Source organism: Dendrobates tinctorius, unplaced genomic scaffold (assembly GCF_039654945.1).
Source record: "Dendrobates tinctorius isolate UK_male_01 unplaced genomic scaffold, ASM3965494v1 ptg000063l, whole genome shotgun sequence".
Taxonomy (NCBI): Eukaryota; Metazoa; Chordata; class Amphibia; order Anura; family Dendrobatidae; genus Dendrobates; species Dendrobates tinctorius.
The window spans coordinates 2,436,115-2,460,029 of NW_027361731.1; the positions used below are offsets into that span (position 1 = coordinate 2,436,115).

A 23,915-nucleotide genomic window follows, 5' to 3' on the forward strand; every position below is an offset into this window, starting at 1 on the left:
TATGGCTGCTGTGTGCGCACAGGACCTGTGATGAGGTCACAGGAGGGGAGGAGTCAGGGATCACATGATCAGGGCCTCAGTGGACGCAGGACTCCGCTGTGCTGACAGGTATTCAACTGGTCGCTGGAGTTGCTCCTTTAAGAACAGGTAATGTTGCAAACAGTAGAACAATTCCCCCCCCATTAAGTGATTGGATTGTCCCAGATCTTTGAAAGATCTTAGTGATATTACAGGCGGGAGTTTCCAAGAGTGCTGGATTCAGGGGTGATCCTGGTGCTGAATGAGCCGTGCGGCCTCCATCTTAGAGAGCGGCCACAACCCCAGACGATGCAGCGGCCGGAGCAATGTTAGTGATGGAGAGAATTTCTGCGAGCAGCAGATTAATGAAGAATGTTTTACCGGAACCTCCTGGGGCACCAAGGAAAACCCGTCTCCCATTTCCACCTGGAATCTGAGCCATAATTAGTGATGAGCGAGCACTAAAATGCTCGGGTGCTCGTTGCTCGGGTCGAGCAAATTGGAATACTCGGGTACTCGGACAGAACAACGAGCCCAATGTAAGTCTATGGGAGACCCGAGCATTTTTACCATGATCCCCCCGGGGTCCTTTCAAGGTCTAAAAACATCAGAAAATGATGGAAACACTGCTCAAATGACACTGGGATATCATGGGGATCGCTCCTGGAAGCATTTCTCACTCCTAGGTCACAGCTCTAAACAATGATGTCAGAGTTTCACGCCTTTTTACAGTCGCACCAAAAAACCTACAAAAACGAAAGCAAAATGGATTTTGCTGGGTAATAAGTTAAGATACATCCTTTCCAGGTTAGTGACTTGTATATAAGGCAAAATAATTAACCCCAAACAAAAATGTCCCTCCACCACTTGGGATATGTTCAGACGCAGCATTTTTGAAGCATTTTTCAACTTCAGCATTGATTTGAACCAATACAAATGCATTCACTGGGAAATGTCATTGTACCATTTACCAACCCTAGCTGTCCATGTGGTCTGTGACACATAAGCAGACACATCTTGTTTCATTTATGAAGGAGGGACTCAAAGTCACAGAGCTTATTTTTACCGGGGCATCAGGTGGCATTTATCTTCTTAAAGGGCCATTATTAAACAGTGGGTCTCCTAAACTGTTATAGCCTATGCAGTGAGTGGATGGGCTGCCAAGAATTATGATGCACGCCAATGCCCCATGAGAAGTACAGGAGGGCTTCTTGAAAAAATGTTGCATTGAATGCAAGGCCTGGCCTGCCCCAAAGTTACATGCACCCCAATAAGCTTTTGAAGCCACGTTATGGATGGGCACAGGAAAATCCACTTCACATTATTCATTTCGTACTCCCAAACTCTTGTCTTATGCATTGACTGCAAGGCCTGCCCTGCTGCCAAGTCATATGCACCCCAATAAGCCTTTGAACCCGGGTACTGGATGGACACATGAAACAAAAGTTTCCATTATTAGTTTATTTTTTATTACCATAAAGTTTGTCCATGAAGTGAATGCAAGGCCTGGCCCTAATTTGCACGCACCACAATCCCCCTTGGAAGAAACATGGGGGAGGGTTTCATAAAAAACTCACATTGCAAAGGAGCGTTTCATCTATACACTAAGTGTATGGGCTGACAAACATTTCCCCCTGGGGGTACATATCAACATAGTGTAATTTTTTTTTAGGGGGCATCATAAACACCTTGCAAAACTGTAACGTGGTTTCCTACACAGTTGCTGCTGGGAAGGTGCAGGTTTTTAGTAAAAATATGGCGGACGAATCGTTGGATGAAGTGATCAGGAAAAGGGGCATGGTGATGACAGGAATGGGAACATACATGATTAATAACAGCAGTGGCTATGGGAGGTATGAGATCCAGGATACTGCCTGCAATGATTCGTCGTTTAACCACCATCAATTACCAGAATGGGTTTCATGCCCGTCAGAAGATTGGTGTAACAGATGCGCGTGTGAGACTCGGCCTAAGAAATGCCCATCCAAAATATGTTGCCAAACACGCACGTGTCTGTATAAAGGGCAAAGTGCAACATGTTCGTGAGATGCTGAATTAGAGAAAGCAGATCAGTGTTGGAGGAAAACCAAACAAACTGATAGATGCTCGTAGAAAAATAAGTTTAAAGAGGAGTGCACCATCCGTAACTATAAACACACCCGTGGCACAAGCTTCTTCATCTTCACCCATACATAATACCAATAATATCCAAATGTCTCAGTCCAAAAATTGTTTGTCCTAGTGTAACGAACACTGATAAAGGAATGCCACTAAACGGACACAACCACGACCGTTTGAAACACCAGATTTCCTCTTTACAAGATACGGACGATGATGGTATTGATGACGATTTTGAAATTTTCCACATCCACATAAAGAAGATGAAGAGCACAGCTGCAAAAAGGGTGAAAACAAGGCCGTGAATGTCTGGAAAATCATTTTCTCTTGGGCAAACTTTCCCTCTTGCTAAAGTGGTACTGAGTGATGCATACTCAGCTCTCATGTATACTCAGTGTGAGATGTTTGAAAGATGATGTATTCTGATTTGTCCATGTCCACTTTTTGTAAGCGAGTAGTGATGAGCGAACGTGTTCGCCACTACTTCGTTACTCGCCCAAGTATCACTGTACTCTGTGTACTTGGCGAGCACTGAGCATTTCCGGGATTACTCGGCGGGAACTCTGGTCTGCACCCAGCTTTTTTGGTGGATTTACAGAACTAATCACGCTGCAGGGATTGTCTGCCAGGCAATGAAATGCCGCAGCCATCTTTGTTGTCGTGCAGTGATTGGCTGGCCGCACAGCATCATCAGGGACATAAGAGACCGGACACCGCCCTGCTCGTCACATTCAGCTCCAGATTGAAAGAGTGTAGGGAGAGCGGCTGCCACGATAGTGTCAGTATTGGGGATTTATTAGTGAGTGTGGGGTCTACCATCCTAAACACCTCAAATCCAGCTAAAGCAACAGTCCTTCTAAGGATTAATTCCGGAGTATATAGGTTCCAGTGTTAAGCAGGCAGGGTAGTGTACATCACTGTATATCACTGCCCTGGACCAACTGGACCATGTGACTGCGAGGGGCAGGGAGGAACAGGAAGGGGCAGTGGTCCAGAAGGTATGCAGGCAGAGGGCATGAAAGCAGAGCGCGCCAGGCACAGGGGGGATCGCGCCAGAGAGAAAGCATGCTGCAGCACAGCGCTCGCAGAAAAAGAGGACTCCCCATCAGAGCACAGATACTGAAATATGAGACATAGTGAAAGCTGTATGTGAGTACGTGGACTCGGTAGCCTCCGTGACCAGAGGAGACTTCCCCCCCCCCGACAGTGCAGAGATAGTGACCCATGAGCGCAGTCCCGGTGACCGCAGTGGCAAGCCAAGACAACTGAGTGTGTCAAAGAGACTTCCCAGTGTGCGCAGCATCGTTCCTGTGGAGAGACTGTCAGTGTATCATACAGAGACTTAAAGCAGGGGAAACTCAGGTTGGCAGCATCTGCCTGCTTCCTGCTTTAACCCCTGAGGTCCCAGCTTCATCCAGAGGAGAGACTACAGAGACAGCAAACGTCACTGTTGATGGTGCCAAAGAGACCCTACAATCCAGCTTTCCCTGGACTGATAATTTACAAGAATTCCGGTTTAACTGTTTCAACTCCGCATAACTGTTTAATACCTTTCCCTAGCCTTTTTACTGTTTACTCTTTCACTTTTAACCCCCACTGCTACTCCCTGCGTGGAGAGCCTATTCCCTGTAAATAAACCCTTTAACTCTTGGTCTGTCTCTGATCCATGGTGACATCATCAGTACCTGCAGCATTATTACAAGTGGCGTAGTCGGCAGGATGTCACACAACGGCGCATAGGGGGCAGACCAAGCAGTTGGGGGAGGCCTCTGGTCTAGCATTTCCCTGGGAGCCATGTTAATTAATTTGCCAAAATTCTCTGGGAGCAATGTTATGTTTTGTGGTTGGACAGAGAGCATCCGAGGGATAATGCGGATGCTTCCCATGACACTGGCTTTTGAGGCAGAAATAGCTGTGATGGCCCTAGAGGGGGACGCACAGGACTCTGTTACGCTTAGACCCCCCCCAGGCAAGTCGGGACTTGCATTCCCAGGGCTCACGTGAGGTTGTTGCTTCACACGAGCCCTGCTCCCAATCAGTGCCAACTTTACTGTCCCCCTTTGCATGTATTGAATATCAACTGGAAACCAGGGCTGCGGCTGCTCTCAGACTTTGTGATTTTTGATTTGTCCAACGGTGAGGATGGTGACGCCAGTTCTGATTGGAGGCAGGTTTCACATGATGTAATGACCCCACATGAACCCCGTGAATGCAAGTGCCGATACCGCTGGTGTGAAGAAACCAGATTGTACCTTAATTTCCCAGACAACCATGATTTTGCAAAAAAAAAGAATTGACTTTTTATCTGTATATTGGCTTGTGGATATAAGTGTTTATGTCTGGTGGGTCAAGAAGACAGACTTGCATAGCATTTAACATACTGTGTAAGTCTGTAATAGTGACTTGTACATAGTGTATGTTTATCTGTGTTTATTGTGAGCTGATACGCTGCTAATAATAATAATAATAATAATAATAATACATTTTATTTTTATAGCGCCGACATATTCCGCAGCACTTTACATTTCAGAGGGGACTTGTACAGACAATAGACATTACAGCATAACAATAATCACATAGATCATAACAGATACCAAGAGGAAAGAGGGCCCTGCTCGCAAGCTTACAGTCTATGAGGAAAGAGGTAGACACGAAAGGTGGGTGGTAACAGTTGCCCTGATTGTATGGACCAGCCATAATGTTAAGTGTGTAACAGTACAGACACAGAGGGCTAATGGATGCATAAAGCATGTGGGAACATGATACTGGGAACCTGGTTATGGTAAAACTTTTGGCTCTGCCACACAGGGATAGGTTAGGTTAATGTGTTGAGGCGATAGGCCAGTCTGAATAAATGCGTTTTCAGGGCACGCTTAAAATTTTGGGGATTGGGGACTAATCGTATTGACCTGGGGAGTGCATTCCAAAGAATTGGCGCGGCACGTGTAGAGTCTTGGAGACGGGAGTGGGAGGTTCTTATTATTGAGGATGCTAACCTCAGGTCATCAGCAGAACGGAGGGCGCGGGTAGGGTGGTATACTGAAACAAGGGAGGAGATATTGTGTATTGTATACTATAACCAGTTTATTAACTTTGACGGTAGATAGGGAAAGACTGTGAGGGTGGACAGAAGGACACTGGGTAAATCTAAAAATTGATCACCTGCCTCGGGTACAAAAGAGATTTCTTTTCTTCTGGTTGGTGTCACTCCTCAGGATCTCAGCTCAGGGCACTTCGGACTCAGCTGAAAGAACACAGGACTGCTTTTTGTTATCTCCCTACACTTATCATTACTGCCTCTCTCAGTGTGTATCACAAGTGGGACTAGCCACCCTGGGAGCTCGGACATAATATCTACTATTATCTTGGCGAGTCAGCGGAAGGGAAGGGTGAGACCCTGTAATGTGCACCATCTTGGGGTAATTGCGGGGATTGTTCTGTTTGCTCTTGGGTTGTGGTTCAATAAAGTATTGCCACACTGTTTTTCCATAACCCTGTGTTGTCTGTAGTAGTAATAATAATAATAATATTTATTTATATAGTGCCAACATATTCCGCAGCGCTTTACAGTTTTACAGTTTCAAAACACAAGTCATAAGTAACAACGTTAACAATACAATAATTAAAGCAAAATAAGACGACCCTTCTTGTGAGAGCTTACAATCTACAATGAGGTGGGGGAATCATAGAATCATAGAATCATAGAATCGTAGAGTTGGAAGGGACCTCCTGGGCCATCTGGTCCAACCCCCTGCTCAAAGCAGGATTCGCTAAATCATCCCAGTCAGATGTCTGTCCAGCCTCTGTTTGAAGACTTCCATTGTAGGAGAACTCACCATTTCTCGTGGCAGCCTGTTCCACTCATTGATCACTCTAACTGTCAAAAAGTTTTTTCTAATATCTAATCTGTGTCTCCTCCCATTCAGTTTCATCCCATTGCTTCTAGTCTTTCCTTGTGCAAATGAGAATAAAGTTGATCCTTCTACAATGTGACAGCCCTTTAGATATTTGTAGACACGGGGGGAGCGCAGCTGATCGTGGCCGGATGTCAGCTGATTATCACAGCTGACACCCTGCACTAAGTGCCAGGAGTGGTCACGGACCGCTCTCGGCACATTAAGCCCCAGCACACTGCGATCAAACATGCGTGCTTCCCTGAGACCTTCAGAACAACTCCCTGTAGGCCCCCGGATCCAAGATGGCCACGGAGGCCTTCCGGGTCCTGCAGGAAGGTGGCTTCTCAGTGCCTGCTGAGAGCAGTGCCTGTCAGATCGCTGATCTGACGCAGTGGAAAAAAAAAATTCCCTAATAAATTCTTTGTTTTTGTAAACAACAAAATAAATAAAAGTACTCTTATTTAGTATCGCCGCGTCCGTAACGACCCGCCCTATAAAACTGTCCCACTAGTTAACACCTTTAGTGAACCTCTTCAAAAAAACAATAAGGCAAAAAACAATGCTTCATCATCATACTACCGAACATAAAGTGCAATAGCGCGATCAAAAAGACAGATATAAATAAACATGGTACCGCTGAAAACGTCATCTTGTCCCGCAAAAACCGAGCCACCATACAGCGTCATCAGCGAAAAAATAAAAGTTATAGCTCGCAGAATAAAGCGATGCAAAAATAATAATTTTTTATATAAAAGTGTTTTTATTGTATAAAAGCGCCAAAACATAAAAAAAATATAAATGAGGTATCGCTGTAATCGTACTGACCCAAAGAATAAAACTGCTTTATCAATTTTACCGCACGCGGAACGGTGTAAACGCACCCCAAAAGAAATTCATGAAACGCTTGTTTTTGTTCATTCTACATCCCAAAAATCGGAATAAAAAGCGATCAAAAGATGTCACGTGCCCGAAAATGGTGCCAATAAAAACGTCAACTCGTCCCGCAAAAAACAAGACCTCACATGACTCAGTGGGTCAAAATACGGAAAAATTATAGCTCTCAAAATGTGGTGATACAAAAACTATTTTTTGCCATAAAAAGCGTCTTTTAGCGTGTGACAGCTGCCAAACATAAAAACCGCCGTAAATAGTAAATCCAACCCCCCGTTATCACCCCCTTAGTTAGGTAAAAATAATAAAATTAAAAAAAATGTATTTCCAGTTTCGGGTTAGGGCTAGGGTTGGGATTAGGGCTAGGGGTGTGTTGGGGTTCGGGTTGGAGTTAGAATTGGGGGTTTCCACTGTTTGGGCACATCAGGTGCTCTCCAAACGCAACATGGCGTCTGATCTCAATTCCAGCCAATTCTGCATTGAAAAAGTCAAATGGTGCTCCTTCCCTTCCAAGCTCTGCCATGCGCCCAAACAGTGGTTTACCCCCACATATGGGGTATCAGCGTACTCAGGACAAATGGCACAACTTTTGGGGTCCAATTTCTCCTGTTACCCTTTGGAAAATAAATAAATGGAGGGAAAAGATGATTTTTGTGGAATAAAAATATATGATTTTTTTATTTTCACGCCCGGGCGTTATAAACTTCTGTGAAGCGCTTCTGTCAAGCACATCAGAGGCTCTCCAAATGCGACATGACACCCGCAGACCATTCCATCAAAGTCTGCATTCCAAAATATCACTACTTCCCTTCCGAGCCCCGACGTGTGCCCATACAGTAGTTTACTCCCTCATATGGGGTATCAGCGTACTTAGTACAAATTGGACAACAACTTTTGGGGTCCAATTTCTTCTGTTACCCTTGGGAAAATAAAAAATTGGGGACTAAAAATCATGTTTGTGGAAAAAATATGATTTTTTTTATTTTCACGGCTTTGCGTTATAAACTTCTGTGAAGCACTTGGGGATTCAAAGTGCTCACCACACATCTAGATAAGTTCCTTGGGGAGGTCTAGTTTCCAAAATGGGGTCACTTGTGGGGGGTTTCTACTGTTTAGGCACATCAGGGGCTCTCCAAATGCGACATGACGCCCGCAGACCATTCCATCAAATTCTGCATTCCAAAACATCACTACTTTCCTCCCGAGCCCCGTGATAGGGTATTCAGAGGCCCCGCTAAGCCATTACTCTCATATAAAGACACTCTGTGACACTATTCACTGGTAAAAAAGAACTTGTCATGTTATGTGAGTTTACCTCTGAGTCTGTCACGTTGACCTGGTAAGATTACCTCTCCATATCTGTTCTTAGTACCAGGCACAGTATTGATCGAGGGTGGCTAATGGCGGGTGGTAATATAATTAATCGTTAAAACTATAAACCTTAGTAAGATGGGACTAATTATATGGACATTTGGACCTTACATAATTGGACACCTGCTCCCTTTTATCTTTCAATGGAAAATCATATGATGGATAATAAATGGACTTATTCGGTAATGAACAGCTGACATATGCATGACAGGATATTTGACTGTAATAAATAATTTTATAACAAGTCCTGACATGCGCATAACATAGAGATGATCTAATGTGTAACGCCCCTCCAGTAGTGTATATAAGACTTGAATTCAGATACCCGTGTGTGTGTTCATTTGTCACATCACCCTGACTCAATCGAATACATTTAATTTGGCAGCCATCCAATATACTTCTGAGGGTCTTTGAGACCACCCTAACATCTGGCATCCCTGGGTGAGCTGGTCGAAACAGAAGACCCCCAATATCCAAGACCTGGCAACCGCACTGAGGACTGAGGGAAACACATACTACATCACTAGTGAAGGTAAGAAATTTGTTTCTTACAAACACTTTGTGTTTCCATCTGTCTCACAGTCTGCAGACCATATCCCGGGTATGCTATAGCCATCTTCTTACATGACCAGCTCACATTGTTTTGCAAAGAACCGTAGAATATCTTAGTGATACGTTAGCAGTATATTGGATTGGTTGATTATTTGTAATTCTCGTTATATGTTGTACTATCTGTTGTAGTTTGAATTGTGTCCTGTTTTGACTGATTTTTTGTCTTATTGAATAAGATTCAGCTGCCGACTCAGAGGAAGAAACTGCTTGTTGTCTGTGGCCTAAAATATATAGGTTTTATTAGTAGATGTAAAGAAGAAAACTAAATACTGTAAAATAATAAACCTCCTCATATGTTTCCCTTATTATCTCCAGTAATTGTATTATTACACAGGATTTTTATGATGTTACATCGGCTCATCTTCTTCTCATTCAGGTCTCTACAATATCGGATCCTCTCAGTGAAGATCTTCTACATTAAGAGAATTTTTCTGAATTACCCATCAAAGATGGATATGGACAGAGACAAGATGGCGGAGAGGATATTACACCTCACCCTAGAGATCCTCTTCCGGCTTACTGGAGAGGTGAGAGATTCTGATGACGTCACATTACATCATTCTTATGTATGGAAATAACAGATGGACAGAACTGGAGAGGTGAGGACTCTGGAAATGTCTGTTGTGAGATTTATTCATGTGTCTCTCCATAACCAGGATTACACAGTAGTGAAGAAGACCTCTAGTGAGCGCTGCCAGGACCCTGTGTCTGAGGGATGGGGAAGACCCCAGAGCGCAATCACGGGGCCTACACCTCACCCCCTGATACATGAGGGCATCAATGACCAGAAGATCCTAGAACTCATCTACAAGATGCTTGAGCTGCTGACTGGAGAGGTGACACTGCTGGGAATGCTGGGACATTATACAGTAACACTATGAAGGGATCGGGGGGATGACGGTATCATTGTATGTGTCAGGTTCCTATAAGGTGTCAGGATGTTGCCGTCTATTTCTCCATGGAAGAATGGGAGTATTTAGAAGGACACAGAGATCTGTACAAGGACGTCAAGATCGAGGTTCCCCAGCCCCTCACATCACCAGGTAATAGACAGGACTAAATACACACAGCCTATAATTATCTGTATGTAAAGAATGAATTTAGTACCTCTGTTTTCTACAGTTTTCTCCAGTAAGAGGACAACACTAGAGAGATGTCCCCATCCTCTTCTTCCCCAGGACTGTAATCAAGAAGATCCCAATGCTCCTCAGGATCATCAGGTAGATCGAGAGAAGGTGTCATGAGATCTCCCCTATGATGTGTAGGCAGCTGTGAAGGTCTTGTGCTCAGTCTTGTTTTATCCACCAATATTATATGTTTTATACATGTGTAATGAGAGCTGTGGAGATGGCAGGATTAGAGCTGATCATAGATGGGACTTCTCCATCTGTCTGTGACTTTAACAATATTTGTTTCAGGGAGAAGATCTGACCCATATTAATACTACAGAGGCATATGTTAGGGGTGATGAGTGGTGTAAGGAGGAGATTTCTACAGATAACTGCCCAGGTGAGTAGTAACCATTAAATACAGAGACATCATAGATTCTTCTCAGTCACCGGCTGTGGCTGCTTTATCAGTCGTGTAGTCTTGTCTTATCACAATCGTGTGATCACCATTTTGGCTCTAGACCACAACATTCTCCTCCACCCATTCTCCACCACCCAAAGCTGGTTAAATGACTTTGAGCATTGAAAGCTCAAACTTGAGGACCCACCTACCCCTCCTAGGATTAGAAGACGCTGACCCTTATACCAAAAGAAAAAAAAAAACCAAAAAGATAGTTTTTATTAATAATCAATCAATATTTATTAAAAACACCCAAATGAGGATATTAGACAAGGGATCAGGGCAGGGGTATGTTTTTTTTGGGGGGGTGGTAATATGATATACCTGACACTCCCCCTAGTAGGCCCTAGAGTCTGATGGCCTTCCTGACAACGGAGGTTGGCACCCTAATATTACTATTTGGCACCCCCTGTCAGCGACGGCTGTTCCTTCAATTCCTGAAAATCTCTATTCTAACACATCTGTATCAGATTGAGCACAGCTGAAAAGTAACAATGAATATGTAAATATATAATCATGGAGTGGCATATATACTAAAGTGATGGTAACTGGAAGATACCAGGCTGAATATGCCACTTAAGTATTCCTCGCTTCTGATGAGTAGGATGGTAGCTATCCCACCTGAGCAAACTGTTCGTGGCTGTAGGTTTACGGTAGATTGATGTTTTAAGATATCTATCTCTCTGTATGGAGATCATGACATCTAGGAAGGCAATTTTGTTCCCCCCAGTTCATAGGTAAACTTTAACCCCAACTGATTGTCATTGAGGTTTTGGACAGAGGTTTTGAAAGTGTATTCACCACCCATCCAAATGACGAAGATGTCATCTATGTATCGACCCCCAATATTGGATATGGTGTCCTCAGATGACATCCCTGTCCTTGAAGACCTCAGTGTCTTCCCACCAGCCCAGGAGCAAATTGGCATATGTGGGGGCACAAGTGCTCCCCATCGCTATGCCCCTGAGGTGGTGTAGTACTTGCAATGGAAGAGAAAAGAGTTATGTTACAGGTCCTACACACTGACCTGTCTTCAGCGTGTACACACACCGGGCTCAATCAGGTAGGTAGATTGATACCAGTTTCCATCTCGTGTACCTTTACTATGCAAGTCCCCTGATGAACCCCCAAAACAAATACTAATGGGGAAAAACACGTTTGAACCAGGGATGAGTCTACCTTGACAGCTGGAACAAGGGATTCACCTTGGACACACAGCTAAATCCTCCTTTACCTTCTGAGCAATTAACTGTTTGGGCATATCTGCACTTTATCAATTGAGTATTGTTTTATTTTCAAGTGTTGGGTTATTGTTCCCTATATTATCTGAATAGGCTGAGATTACAACCGTCTGCCACATCAGAAATCTGCTGTCTATGCATCAGTGGTTCTCTCTAACATTGATTACCACACTCTTACTATCTGCTGCTAGATTGCTAGATAGTCTACATAACTACATATTCAGCCTGGTGTCTTCCAATTACCATCACTTTAGTATATATGCCAGGCTATGATTATATATTTACACATTCATTGCTGCTTTTTATCTTATAAGCTTCTAAAGCAGTTAAGGAATCCCTTTTCACAAAAGCTATACTAGTAGAAATCTCAATGTATTTACTAGTGAAGATTTAGTCTCTTTATGTATTAGTGGTCAGGTGTGCTCCATCTGATACAGATGCACTGGATCTATTTGGACCCAAGTGCACTTCTGTTGTGTGTCCTAGGTGTTAGAATAGAGATTGAAGGGACAGCTGTTACTGAGCGGGGGCGCCACATCGCAATATTAGGGTAACAATCTCCGCTGTCAGGAAGGCCAGCAGATTCTAGGGCCTATTAGGGGGAGTGTCAGGTATATCATATGACCCCCCCTACTCTCCTCCAAAAGACCGCTGCCCTCATTACCTGTCTAATATCCTCATTTAGGTGTGTTTAATATATATTGATGTGTTATTATTTTGATTATTAATATAAACTGAATTTTTAGATTTTTTTTTTTTTCCTTTCGGTATTTTTGCTACTTGTTACCATTTACGAGCTTATCTATATATGTTTTTTTGGTTAAGACGCTGACCGTTACCTTCCCAGATCTGTAAACTGTGATGTAAAATGACAGTGTATGTAGAATGTGCTGACAAGTTAGAAAACCACTTGAAGAAAAATAATGTGATGGACCTGTAAGAGAAACCAGAGAGTAATGCTGTTGGCTTCCTAGATCCCTGCTATCTTATTGGATGAATCTACCTTCTCTCCCTTCTGTGCTGCTGAATGTGCTCATATGGTCCCTATGTAAGGAGGTGGTGGAGAACCCCATTGTGCTCCCTCTCTCCTACGTGGAGGTTCTGTGCACTTGGTGCGGTACCCGGACGGTGTGCCCATTTAGTAGCAATGTCTGTATCCTTATTGCCTTGTGTATCTGTGTTAACTTGCAATGTACTGTAATGCATGTGCTGTTGTTATGCTTTATTGTCAGTGTCCTGTGTTTGCTATGCCCTAATCTCGTGCCATTATAATGTTTCTATATGTGTTTGTTAGGGCTGGCGGAACGCACCAAATTATAAAATAATAGTAGGTGCGTTCGCAGCCCGGGGTCCACCGTGCAGAGGTGGTACACTGCTGCTAGGTAATGGCGGGAGTATAAAGCGGTGTGGAAAGGTCACACGTGGGTTACGTCACCCAGTGTGAACACAAGCGAACTCTATTAACTCACAGAACCGCAATACCGCTGAACATAAATGCCGGAGCCTGTTTAGCTCACAGAGCCCGGCCAAGGAGCGCACAGAAAGCGGTCACAGAACTCTGCCTCAAGGACACGGGGTCAGAGAACCTCTAGACCTTCTGAGCGCGCGGCGTTGCACCTGCAGACGCCGCTATAGACGCTGACTGCGGAGTGTAGAGCACTGCACTGAGGTGTGCCGAGCCACTGGTGGAGACTGATGCCTGCCCCAGACTCTGTCCAACCTAGACCTAAGCCTGGGCGCTTAACAGGCTAGGCTGCACAACACATGCGTACCAAGAGTAGGGTTTCTTAATGAGTCATTCACCAGAGACATTCATACATGCATACAACACTCACTCCTCATAGTCTGATAATGCAGTCTATACTAGCGCATGGCCTAGCGGCCATGCGAACCTTTTATAGCCGCGTGCTTCCGGGACCTTCCAGGCCTTTCGGATGGACCAATCCGAGCAGGAGAAGGACCTGAGCACGTGACCTTCGGTCTCCAATAGGAGATCACTCCATGGGCATACTCAGTGGACCGAAAGGAGGACTTAGCCCCTGTAGAGACTCGCTGCTGGCCAGCCTGCATTGCTATATGTGGACCAGAGGTGGCAGCAGCCAGCAAGCCCACAGTGCTGGTCTGAGCAGATTGCAGGGAACGACGAGTCTGCTGAGCAGGCTCCTCTGCGGCCGAAGGAGAATGGGAGACCACCGAGTGCAAGGCTCTGGATTTCTGCTGTGCAGTGGCAGGAACCCAATGCCTAACAGTGTTAGAGTTAGGGATATCAAAGAGTTAACTTTGTGGGCTGGGTTTGCAGCCTCAAGGGAGCAGGAAGCGCCTGCTTCCAGTCAGGGGAGACATGCAACCATTTGTTCACACCTGCAGGAGATGAGTTGGCATGGCTTGAGCCCTGGTTTCATGGATTCACTCCACATCAAACTTTTCATTTTCAATCCTCAGGAATTCAGATTACTGCACAATCTCTCCTGAAATGGGGGGCACTAATACTTTCTCTACTCTTCTGGTCAGGACCCATAGTAGCTCCAATGGTCCACCATAAATGAGTGCAAGACCAGATTAGTGTTGGAGTTCTCCTCTCATACATATGTTGTTGATGGGGATGTAACATAGAATAAAGAATGTCTTTTCTTACAGGTTCATTCTGTATGATAGTTTGATTGCGGTGGGATCGGCCAGCCTCACTTATGTGAGTCTGTAACTCCTTGGTAGTCTTAAAAAAGGTCTCTATTGCCTCTTCCAAATGCCCTAGACCTAAATTTAAGACACTTCAGCTCTGCACTATCATAAAAAGTTCTCTTTGCATGTCCAATATTTCTTTGTGAAAGTCATCTGTCAGAATATATTGGCCCTTACGCTAGTTTTAGATTGCCAAGAGCCACTGAGCCCCATACTATAATTACCCCAGAGAGGTTTCTCTACTAGTTACTCATTTATTACTGATGAAGACTGTTGAGTTTGATTATTTCAGTAGATGTGTTATTGTCTATAATCAGTTTTGACTACAGAAGTTACTGCCCAGAACCTCTTCCTGCAGCCAGTTTTGTGTTCCTAATCAGGCCCCATTCTTCAAATCTGACGTGTGTCACTTTATGTGGTGATAACTTTGAAATTCTTCACAAAGGATAATAGGAAACAAATGGACCTTACAAATTATTTTCTAATTTCTGCTGAATGCAACTATACCCTATATACGGATGTACACTATTGTCTTGAAACATGGCAGAGTTAAGAATGGAAAGAGCGCCATTTAACTATTTGAATGCAGATCTTGCCGGAATAGTTTGCAAACACAATGTATTGAAGGCACTGTTTGTGGTCACCTGGCAGCTCAAAAGATCGCTGCCACAAACAGCTTTGGTGCTATCTACTCCATTTTCCAGAACCCATGGATTGCCTTGCTCATCATTTTTTAACCCATTATGGAGATTCCCTCTGGTAGGCACTGACCGGGATGCAGTAAAAAGGCACAAGCAAGTTTTCAGTTCAAGCTCAGTGTTTTATTCACACTAGCAGCAGACAAAAAACACAGTCTTATATGAGATAAAGCAAAAGTCCAGGTTAGGGCCCGGATGAGCCAGCCCTTGAGGTCTGATGTTGCTACTAAATACCTCTCAGCTTTTTTCATACACACCAACGTGCACTGAGGAGTTCTGACTGTCTATGCTGTCTTCAGACCTGCAGCTGTGCAATCCAGACGTTGCCCCAAAAGCCCGGAATAGCAGAGAAGGTCCAGGCTAGGTCTTGACCTTCTTTCCTGCTGTTTTCCAGTGTGAAAGGCACTTGCTGGAATGAACATATCTCCCATCCAACACCATACCTCTCACTGCATCACACTATGTACATGGATCTGGACTTAGGGTACAGTTACACTTAGCGATGCACCAGCGATCCCGACAACGATATGGATCGCTGGTGCATCACTAAGTGGTCGCTAGTGAGCTGCCACACAGGCAGATCTCACCAGTGACATCACAGGGGTCGGGGGTCGCTACTTACCTGTCAGACGCGGCGAACCTGACGTCCTCCCGCCAGCGTCCACGCATCGCTCGTCGGCGCCACAGGAAGCCCAGCAGGAAGCGCCCGACGAGAAATGACCCAGGACATTCTCGCGCGACCAGCGATGAGCAGCGGGGGAGCTGATCAGAGGTAAGTATCACATGTAGCGATATCGCTAGCAATATCGCTGCTACGTCACAAAATCGGTGACTTTACAGCGATATTGCTAGCGATATCGCAATGTGTAACAGGCCCTTAACACAGAGACCCCTAGGCTTGGGCCATGCTGATACCAGCTGCTCGGTGGTGTGAGATAGCAAGAAGAATCATCAGGCAGCAGGGTCAGAACCAGGAAGGCAAAGAAAATACAAAATCAGAACATGCAAAAGTAATCAGTAAACAGGCCGAGGTCACAAGAGGAAACAAATGCAGAAGTTGGGAGCTGAGCACAGAGGACTGAACCAGAGGAGAACAATGCTGTATCTGGCAGGGCAGCTTCCACCAACATACTTCTAGCTTTAGAAGAGTGTAGTGCTCTCCATTTGGCAGACATAGGGAGCAGATTAGTTCAGCTGGACAGCACATACACCCACACTGCCTGACTGGATGGTACGACTGGTCCCAGGCATCCTAATCTTAGTGGCTAGATAGAGCCAGCACCGCCCAGAGCTTCTGGTTCCAATGTCCCCACCATCACCAGCGCCGCTTACAGAATGAATAAGGCGGCTCCTGGTGACGGAAGCAGATGTCGCTGGAGCATTTCCCAGACAAAATGGAACACACCATTTGCAGAAGCCCTAATAAGACAAAATGTCAGAAAACCAGAGCAATAGAAATTCCAATAAAGTGGCTCCATTTTGGAAATTATAACCCTTAAAGAACTAATCTATAGGAGTAGTGACTTTTTTGACTCCACAGGCACTTTCAGGAAATTATCACACAGTGGATGTTGGAGAGTAAAAATTGCAAATATACTATTTTATTGAACAAAACACATCATGAAAAATAGCCTCACCAAAAAAAAAACCCCATGTCAAATGACAAATGCACTAGCATGATGCAGCAGGCCCCCATTGATAAAGGCTGGAGCAGCACAGGTGCACTCTACTGATGAGAACCACACACTCACCTAAATCATGGAGGGTTGGCTGCCTAGTAAAAAAAAAATGCACACAGATAGGGCTTGCATAGGAAGCTAGTCACACAGGTTAACATTTTGTGTGGTGCATATATAGTGCTGAGCAGACCGCCTCCTAAAACTATGGGCGTGATCAATAGGCTGTTATCCAGACACTTTGCATCACACTTACCTGTGTGACTAGCATCCTATGCAAGCCTTATCTGTGCGCATTTTTTCTACTAGGCAGCCAATCCCTCCATGATTTAGGTGAGTGGGTGACTGTTCTCATCAGTGGTTTGCACCTGTGCTGCTCCAGCCTTTATCAATGGGGGCTTGCTGCATCCTGCTGGTGCATTCGTCATTTGACAAGGTTTTGGTGAGGCTATTTTTCATGATGTGTTTTTTTTGAGTTTCTCTATGTTAGCTATACTATTTTATTGCCCAACAATAGAAAAGAGAAGACTTAGGAGAGACTTAATATATGTACAAGTATATCAGAGGGCAATACAGAGATCTCTCCAATGAACTGTTTGTACCAAGGACTGTGACAAGAACAAGGGGGCATTCTCTTCATTTGGAGGAAAGACAATTTTTGCACCAGCATAGAAGAGGGTTCTTCACGGTAAGAGCAGTGAGGCTCTGGAATTCTCTTTCTGAGGAAGTGGTGATGGCCAACTCACTGAGTGAATTTAAGAAAGGAATGGATGCTTTTCTTGTGAGTAACAGTATAGAAGGTTATGAATAACAGAATATTATAGGTAGATGATTGACCCAGCTTAGGGGAATTAATTATTTTCCCTATGGAGAAAATTGGCTTCTACTCTGAGTTTTTTTTGCCTTCCCCAGGATCAACAATGCAGAACAGCTGCACTAAAAATAGGTTGAACTAGATGGACATAAGGTCTTCCTTCAGCATTCAAAACTATGTTACTATGTAACACATAGTGCCCATATTGTGTTCCAGGAGACACACATCGTAAACGAAGTGGGTTCTTCTCGCTTTAGTAAAGCCAGTTACATGGATGCTAAATGTGGTTTGGGCACACTTCAAGGCTCAGAAGCGAAGGGGAGAATTGACTTTGTGAGAGCAGATATTACTGGAATGGTTTATGGAAGTCATATTGCTTTTCATGAATCTTAGATTCACTAATAATGTGGAAACCTATTTTTCCACTGACAGATGATGAACCTGAGTGAAGACTAGTGTTTTGTAAAACGACAAAGTTTTTATTGGTAATATTTTTGCCTACATGAGATTTTTTTGGGGTGGCTTTGTATTCAATATTAGGGAGGCAGAATGAAAAAACAGTTAAACACCACTTTCTACTGGTTCATTCTATGAAGTTTTCGATTCGACTGTGAACGGTCATTTTCTTGGTAAACTATTAAATATTTTTACAGACAGTTTAAGTAGAAATGTTCAAAAATATAAATCTAAAGGATATTTTATTCAAAAATAATAATTTGTTTTATTCTTAGCAGATGACTGTACCAGGAGATCAGAGGGACAGCTGACAGCTTCAATTTTTAAATTTGATGATCTTAAGATCCCACAGGATACAATTGAAATGAATGTCATTGCTCCAGATATACCGTCACCCCTTCACAGCAAAGATCTGTCATCTGATCCTTTGAAACAGGTCATGTGTTCTGATTCATTACCAACTACTAAGGAAAATCACAGTCACAAAATAAGCTTTAAAAAAGGAACTGCTCCTAAGGCAAATAAGACATTTTCATATTTAGAATATGGAAATAGCTTTATCCTCGAAAAGTCGTTTCTCAAGCATCAAAAAATTTATACAGCAAGAAGTAGATTTTCTTGTTCCAAGTGTGGGAAATGTTTTAACCAGATATCAAGTCTTGTTAATCACCAGAGAACTCACACAGGGGAGAAGCCATTTTCATGTTCAGAATGTGGGAAAAGTTTTAACTGGAAATATCTTCTTGATAGCCACCAGAGAACTCACACAGGGGAGAAGCCTTTTTCATGTTCAGAATGTGGTAAATGTTTTAACCATAAATCTCATCTTTATAATCACCAAAGAACCCACACAGGCGAGAAGCCTTTTTCCTGTTCCGAATGTGGAAAGTGTTTTACAGAGAAATCAAGTCTTTTGATCCATCATAGATCTCACACAGGAGAGAAGCCTTATTCATGTTCCGAATGTGGGAAATGTTTTGGACATAAATCAACTCTTGTAACACATCAGAGAAGTCACACAGGAGAGAATCTTTTTGCCTGTTCAGAATGTGGAAAAGGTTATAACCATAAATCAGATTTTGCTAAACACCAGCGAACTCACACAGGGGAGAAGCCTTTTTCATGTTCAGAATGTGGAAAATGTTTTAATGATAAATCAGATTTTGTTAAACACCAGAGAGCTCACACAGAAGAAAAGCCTTTTTCCTGTTCAGAATGTGGGAAACGTTTTAGCCATGAATCAAATTTTGTTAAGCACCAGAGAACTCACCTAGTGGAAAAGCCTTTTTACTGTTCACAATGTGGAAAATCTTTTACAGCGAAATCAAGTCTTATCAGACATCAGAGAAGTCACACAGGGGAGAAGCCTTTTTCATGTTCAGAATGTGGGAAGTGTTTTGGACATAAATCATCTCTTCTTACACATCAGAGAAATCACAAATAAGAAAAGCTTTTTTTCCTGTTCAGAATGTGGAAAATGTCTTACCCGTAAATCAGATTTTGTTACATACCAGAGAACTCATACAGGGATTAAGCCGTTTTCCTATTCAGAATGTGAAAAATGTTTAGTGATGAAGAATTCAACCACATGAGCAACCTTTTTCATATTCTTAATGTGGGAAATGTTTTAACTGAAAATTTAATTTTCTTAAAGGGGTCGTCCACCACTAGAGCAACCCCTTATCATTCCCTTATCATTCCTCATGTCTGGCCTCTTTAAACTAAAAACAGTCATACTTTCCTTCCATGCTGTGATTACAGCTGTGTAGGCACTCGCGTTCCTTGGGCTCAAGTGAGCTTGTTTCATCAGACAAGCCCAACACCAAATCAGCTGCGGCTTCTCTGTCCCTGCGTTTGGCATACTGAACATTAACAGGAAGCCAGGGCTCCGACTGCTCTCTGACTTCCTCATAATGGTCAATTTGTCCAAAGGTGGGGACAGTGATGCTAGCACTGATTGGAAACAGGGCTCACATGAAGCAACAACCTTACGTGAGCCCCGAGAATGCAAGTTCTGACACCGCTGGAATGACGCCAGCACGGGAGGTTTGTATAATTGTTTTTATTGTAACAGGAACAAACATGAGAAATTAGAAGGGGTTGCCCAAGTAGTGGATAACCCCTTTAAATGTCAAACATCCCACACAAAAAGAAGCCATTATTATTCCTAGAGTGTTCAAAATTAATTCCTGGAAATTGTATTTTGTTAACCATCAAAAATAACTCAGATGAGGAGAAGCAATATATGTTATTGACAAATTGTACAAAAACATATAACAGACAATTAAAAGAGAAAATAAAATTATTTTATAACTTACCGTATTTTGACTATAAGACACACTTTTAGGAAGAAAAAAATCTTGTTAGTGAGTGCGTTTTATAGACTGGAGACAGCGTTCTATGACTGAGGAGAATGTTTAGACAGTGTCCTTCCTGATCAGTGAGAGAACTGCTCTCTCTCCTCCAGTCACACATTTATCCAACTCAGGGGTGGGCAATTAATTTTCTGCATGAGAAACTGGCACTGCTGTGGAGGGCCGAACCAATCGGCTGAAATTAAAAGGGCGGTCCGAAACCAAAGGTGAATTTCATATTAGATGTATATCTATTCAGTGTAACAATCTAATCTCGTTTACTAATATACTTCAATGAAAAATTCCCTAATGTACCCTCTACATTGTGACATCTCCTTTTTTTTTAACATCCCATGACATTTTGATCGAAATTCACCAGTGTATGCTGGGAAACTCGATTGAGCCGTCATCAGGGGGCAGAAATTGTGGTCACTGCCACAGCCTCGGTACCCTCTCTGAAATGAGGCGCCATCAGTGATGTCTGTTTTGGAGGCCGGGTTAGTCCTGCTCACCTGATAATGAGTCGTTCGTAAATTCTGACCCATACTCAGTATGAGCTACCTGTACTATATTCCTTTGAATGCACAGTGACAGTGCGCTCCCTTGCCGGCTCTAAGGAGAAGAGATGACCCGGCAGGGACCATTCCTGTCATGTTCCTTGATTTAGAATCATACAGACGGTACTGCATTTAATCATATTGTTTCATTGCTGTATATAGATATGTCCCTTTTAGAGGTTTTCTCCTCCCCCTTGCATGTGACTCTCATTTCTGTAACCCCTCCCTTCTTCTCCATCTTTGAGTCTTTCTCCATCTTAGAGACACTCGTTTATACAGCTCTATACAAGGAAAGTCTCTTTTTACCTACTGTAACTGTGCAATTTGCAAGGATTCAGCTGAGAATAAACCTTCTACTGGACTCTTCAACGCTCTTTTCAGTCAAGTTTAAGCTATCTGCGGATATCACTAAACGTGAGTAATGGTAAACAGATGCCATGGGATGGCAGTCTGAGTGCCCAACACTTACAGTTTGGCCATGAGGCAGAATAGTAAAAAGAGACTCCTGCAGTTACATCTGTAAAGTCCTCTCCAGCTTCTACAAGTCAGAACAGACATCAGAAGATCTGCTTATATCATATAGATACCATCAGCCTGTGTGCAGCATAGCCCCTCCCCCAGCCTTCACTGCAGAGACTGTAGCAGCTCATATTACACAGATCTCACCTGCCTGTGAGTTACAATGGCTGAAGGAAAGTCTACAATATCTTTATATGAGGACTCGGCCACTAACAAACCCAGGCGCTCTGCTAAGCCGTCACTGAAAGCTATAGAGAACCTTGAAGTCATAAAACATGATCTTTCTTGTAATATATCCGTCTTATGGCAAAGACTGCAGAGTCACATTAACAGCATCTCCCAGTATGCCTTTGACGAGTTACCACCAGAGGGAGCCCTTGAACAATTGTACTCTGCATACCAGGCTTACAAAGACACTTGCAGAAAATACATCTCAACTCTACTGAAATTAAATACGTCAGAGTCGCTAAAAGAATGTCAGGTCTTCCAACAGCTCAATGCCGAACGAGATAGCACCGTGCGTGACATTGTGAACAAAACAAAAGCAAAAATCCCACAAATGTCAGAAGTGACGTCGCACAGATCCAGATCTGCTAGGAACTCAAAGCAGATATCAAAGAAACAATTTTCGGATTTAAACGTGCGCTGCTAGACAAAACGACTCCTTTCCAGATTGTGTACTTGTATACTTTTATTTTCCCAACGCGTTTCGAAGTCTCAAACTTCTTCCTCAGGGGTTGACATCAACCCCTGAAGAAGAAGTGGTTTACACTTTGAAACGCGTAGGGAATTAAATGGTCAAAATTCTTACATTGTGGTGATTTCATTACGGTCAAGCAGCGCACAGTAAGCCCGAGAATAACTTTATATCCTTAAGGATTCACATCAGTAATCCAGCAGCTGGTCTCATGGCTGCATGGGAAAGACTAGAACGCAGCTTTAATTGTACATGGAAAAAAATGGAAAGAGAGGCGCAATGAGTGTACCTGTGTTTAAATTGGCTTCCCTAACTAAACAGGGTGCTCACCTTGGGGGGTTGTGCCACCCTTGCACAACTCTGGTGTAAACATTAGTGGTTGGTGGGGAACGTCTCCTCTCACCTAGTGAGGGCACTGCACGTGGCTGTCAGCAAACTCCGCTCTCCTGTTCGGTCCGTCTCTCGCCGGCTTCCGGACGTGATCCTGTAGCCGGCCCCAGCCGTAGGTACGATACCAGAGATCCTGGAGTTTTAAATGTCGCCCAGCAACCGCAAGTCCTCTCACACACAACTGCCCTCCAAGCTGCTCCTGCCGCTAGTCCTCAGAAAGAGGAAATTTAGTAAAGTGCTGCAAAAAAAGCGGTCTCTAGGAGCGCTAAAGGAGAGGCAAAGACCAATAAAAAAGTTTAAAACTCAGCTTTTAATCTTCCTCCAATACCCACAACGCGTTTCCACGGTCACAGCCGTCTTCCTCAGGTGGAGTGAAGGAAGTATCCATTGTTACAGCCTTTAAAGGTAGCCCCAATTGGAACAATCCACAATCCTATGCAACCTCCCCTTAGTATTACGCGTTAACTCATTACATCCCCAATAAAACCATTAAAAAAACGTATTCACAATTCATTGTACATATTGCAGATTACAACATTCAACCACATCAATAGTCCATTAAAAACCAATAATAAACCCTGTCCATCCCCCCTTTTTAAAAAAAAAAAACACTTCTCAAAAAAATTTTTTTTTAATTTTTTTAAAAAAAAGAAAATTTTTTTTCCCTTTTTTCCTTTTCCTTCCCCCTTCCTTCCTTCTCTCCCCTCTTCTTTCTTTCCTCTTCCTTTCCCTTCAAACATTTTTTTCTTATTAAAAATTTACAATTTACACATAAAAAGAGAAATCAGTTATAATCACTGAACTGTTGACCCTACCTGGAGACTTTTCTATAGTGAGATTGAGTCCCTCTGGATATACCGTCCCCAGCTTAAACATCCAGTAACTTTCTCTTCTAATAAGGTTACTCAGCCTCTCATCACCAGACTCCTTGATATGATCAATAATGGTCAAACTTATCTTCCCTGGATCCTTATAATGACTCCCTGCAAAATGTCGGGACACACTATGTAATTGGTAGCCCGAACGGATGTTCTGTCTGTGCTTGTTCAATCTTGCATGTGCTGTTTGAATGGTCCTTCCCACATATTGGAGCCCACAAGGGCATTCCAACAGATAGATTATATAGGTGGACTGACAAGTAACCCTATGCTTGATCTGGAATGTCTCCTTGGTGGTGTTAGAATGAAAATTCCTTGCATTATCCTGAATCACTCCACAACACAAGCATTTGGGTACTTTACATGCCAAACAGCCCCAGCTGCCATTATCATTTTCATATGACGTTTTATATTTTCGCGTTATGTTACTTGGTGCTAACAAATTTTTTAAACTTCTATTCCTTCTATAAATATTTGGTTT

General features: G+C 43.3%; 1 protein-coding gene across 3 annotated transcripts; it reads left to right on the forward strand.

Annotated features, from left to right (window-relative positions):
- Positions 1 to 35: 35 nt before the first annotated feature.
- LOC141094165 (uncharacterized) lies at positions 36 to 20,356 on the forward strand. Of its 3 annotated transcripts, XM_073579919.1 has the most exons (8): positions 36 to 147; positions 8,680 to 8,826; positions 9,283 to 9,433; positions 9,563 to 9,742; positions 9,826 to 9,949; positions 10,029 to 10,126; positions 10,325 to 10,415; positions 18,315 to 20,356. In XM_073579919.1, the coding sequence occupies exons 3-8, from the start codon at positions 9,356 to 9,358 to the stop codon at positions 19,481 to 19,483; spliced, it is 1,740 nt and encodes a 579-aa protein (XP_073436020.1). In that variant the 5' UTR covers positions 36 to 147; positions 8,680 to 8,826; positions 9,283 to 9,355; the 3' UTR covers positions 19,484 to 20,356. The 3 variants fall into 3 exon arrangements, with proteins under 3 accessions (XP_073436020.1, XP_073436018.1, XP_073436019.1); XM_073579917.1 differs by lacking the exon at positions 8,680 to 8,826 and having other exon boundaries at positions 42 to 147; XM_073579918.1 differs by lacking the exon at positions 8,680 to 8,826 and having other exon boundaries at positions 42 to 147; positions 18,318 to 20,356.
- The last annotated feature ends 3,559 nt before the right edge of the window (positions 20,357 to 23,915 follow it).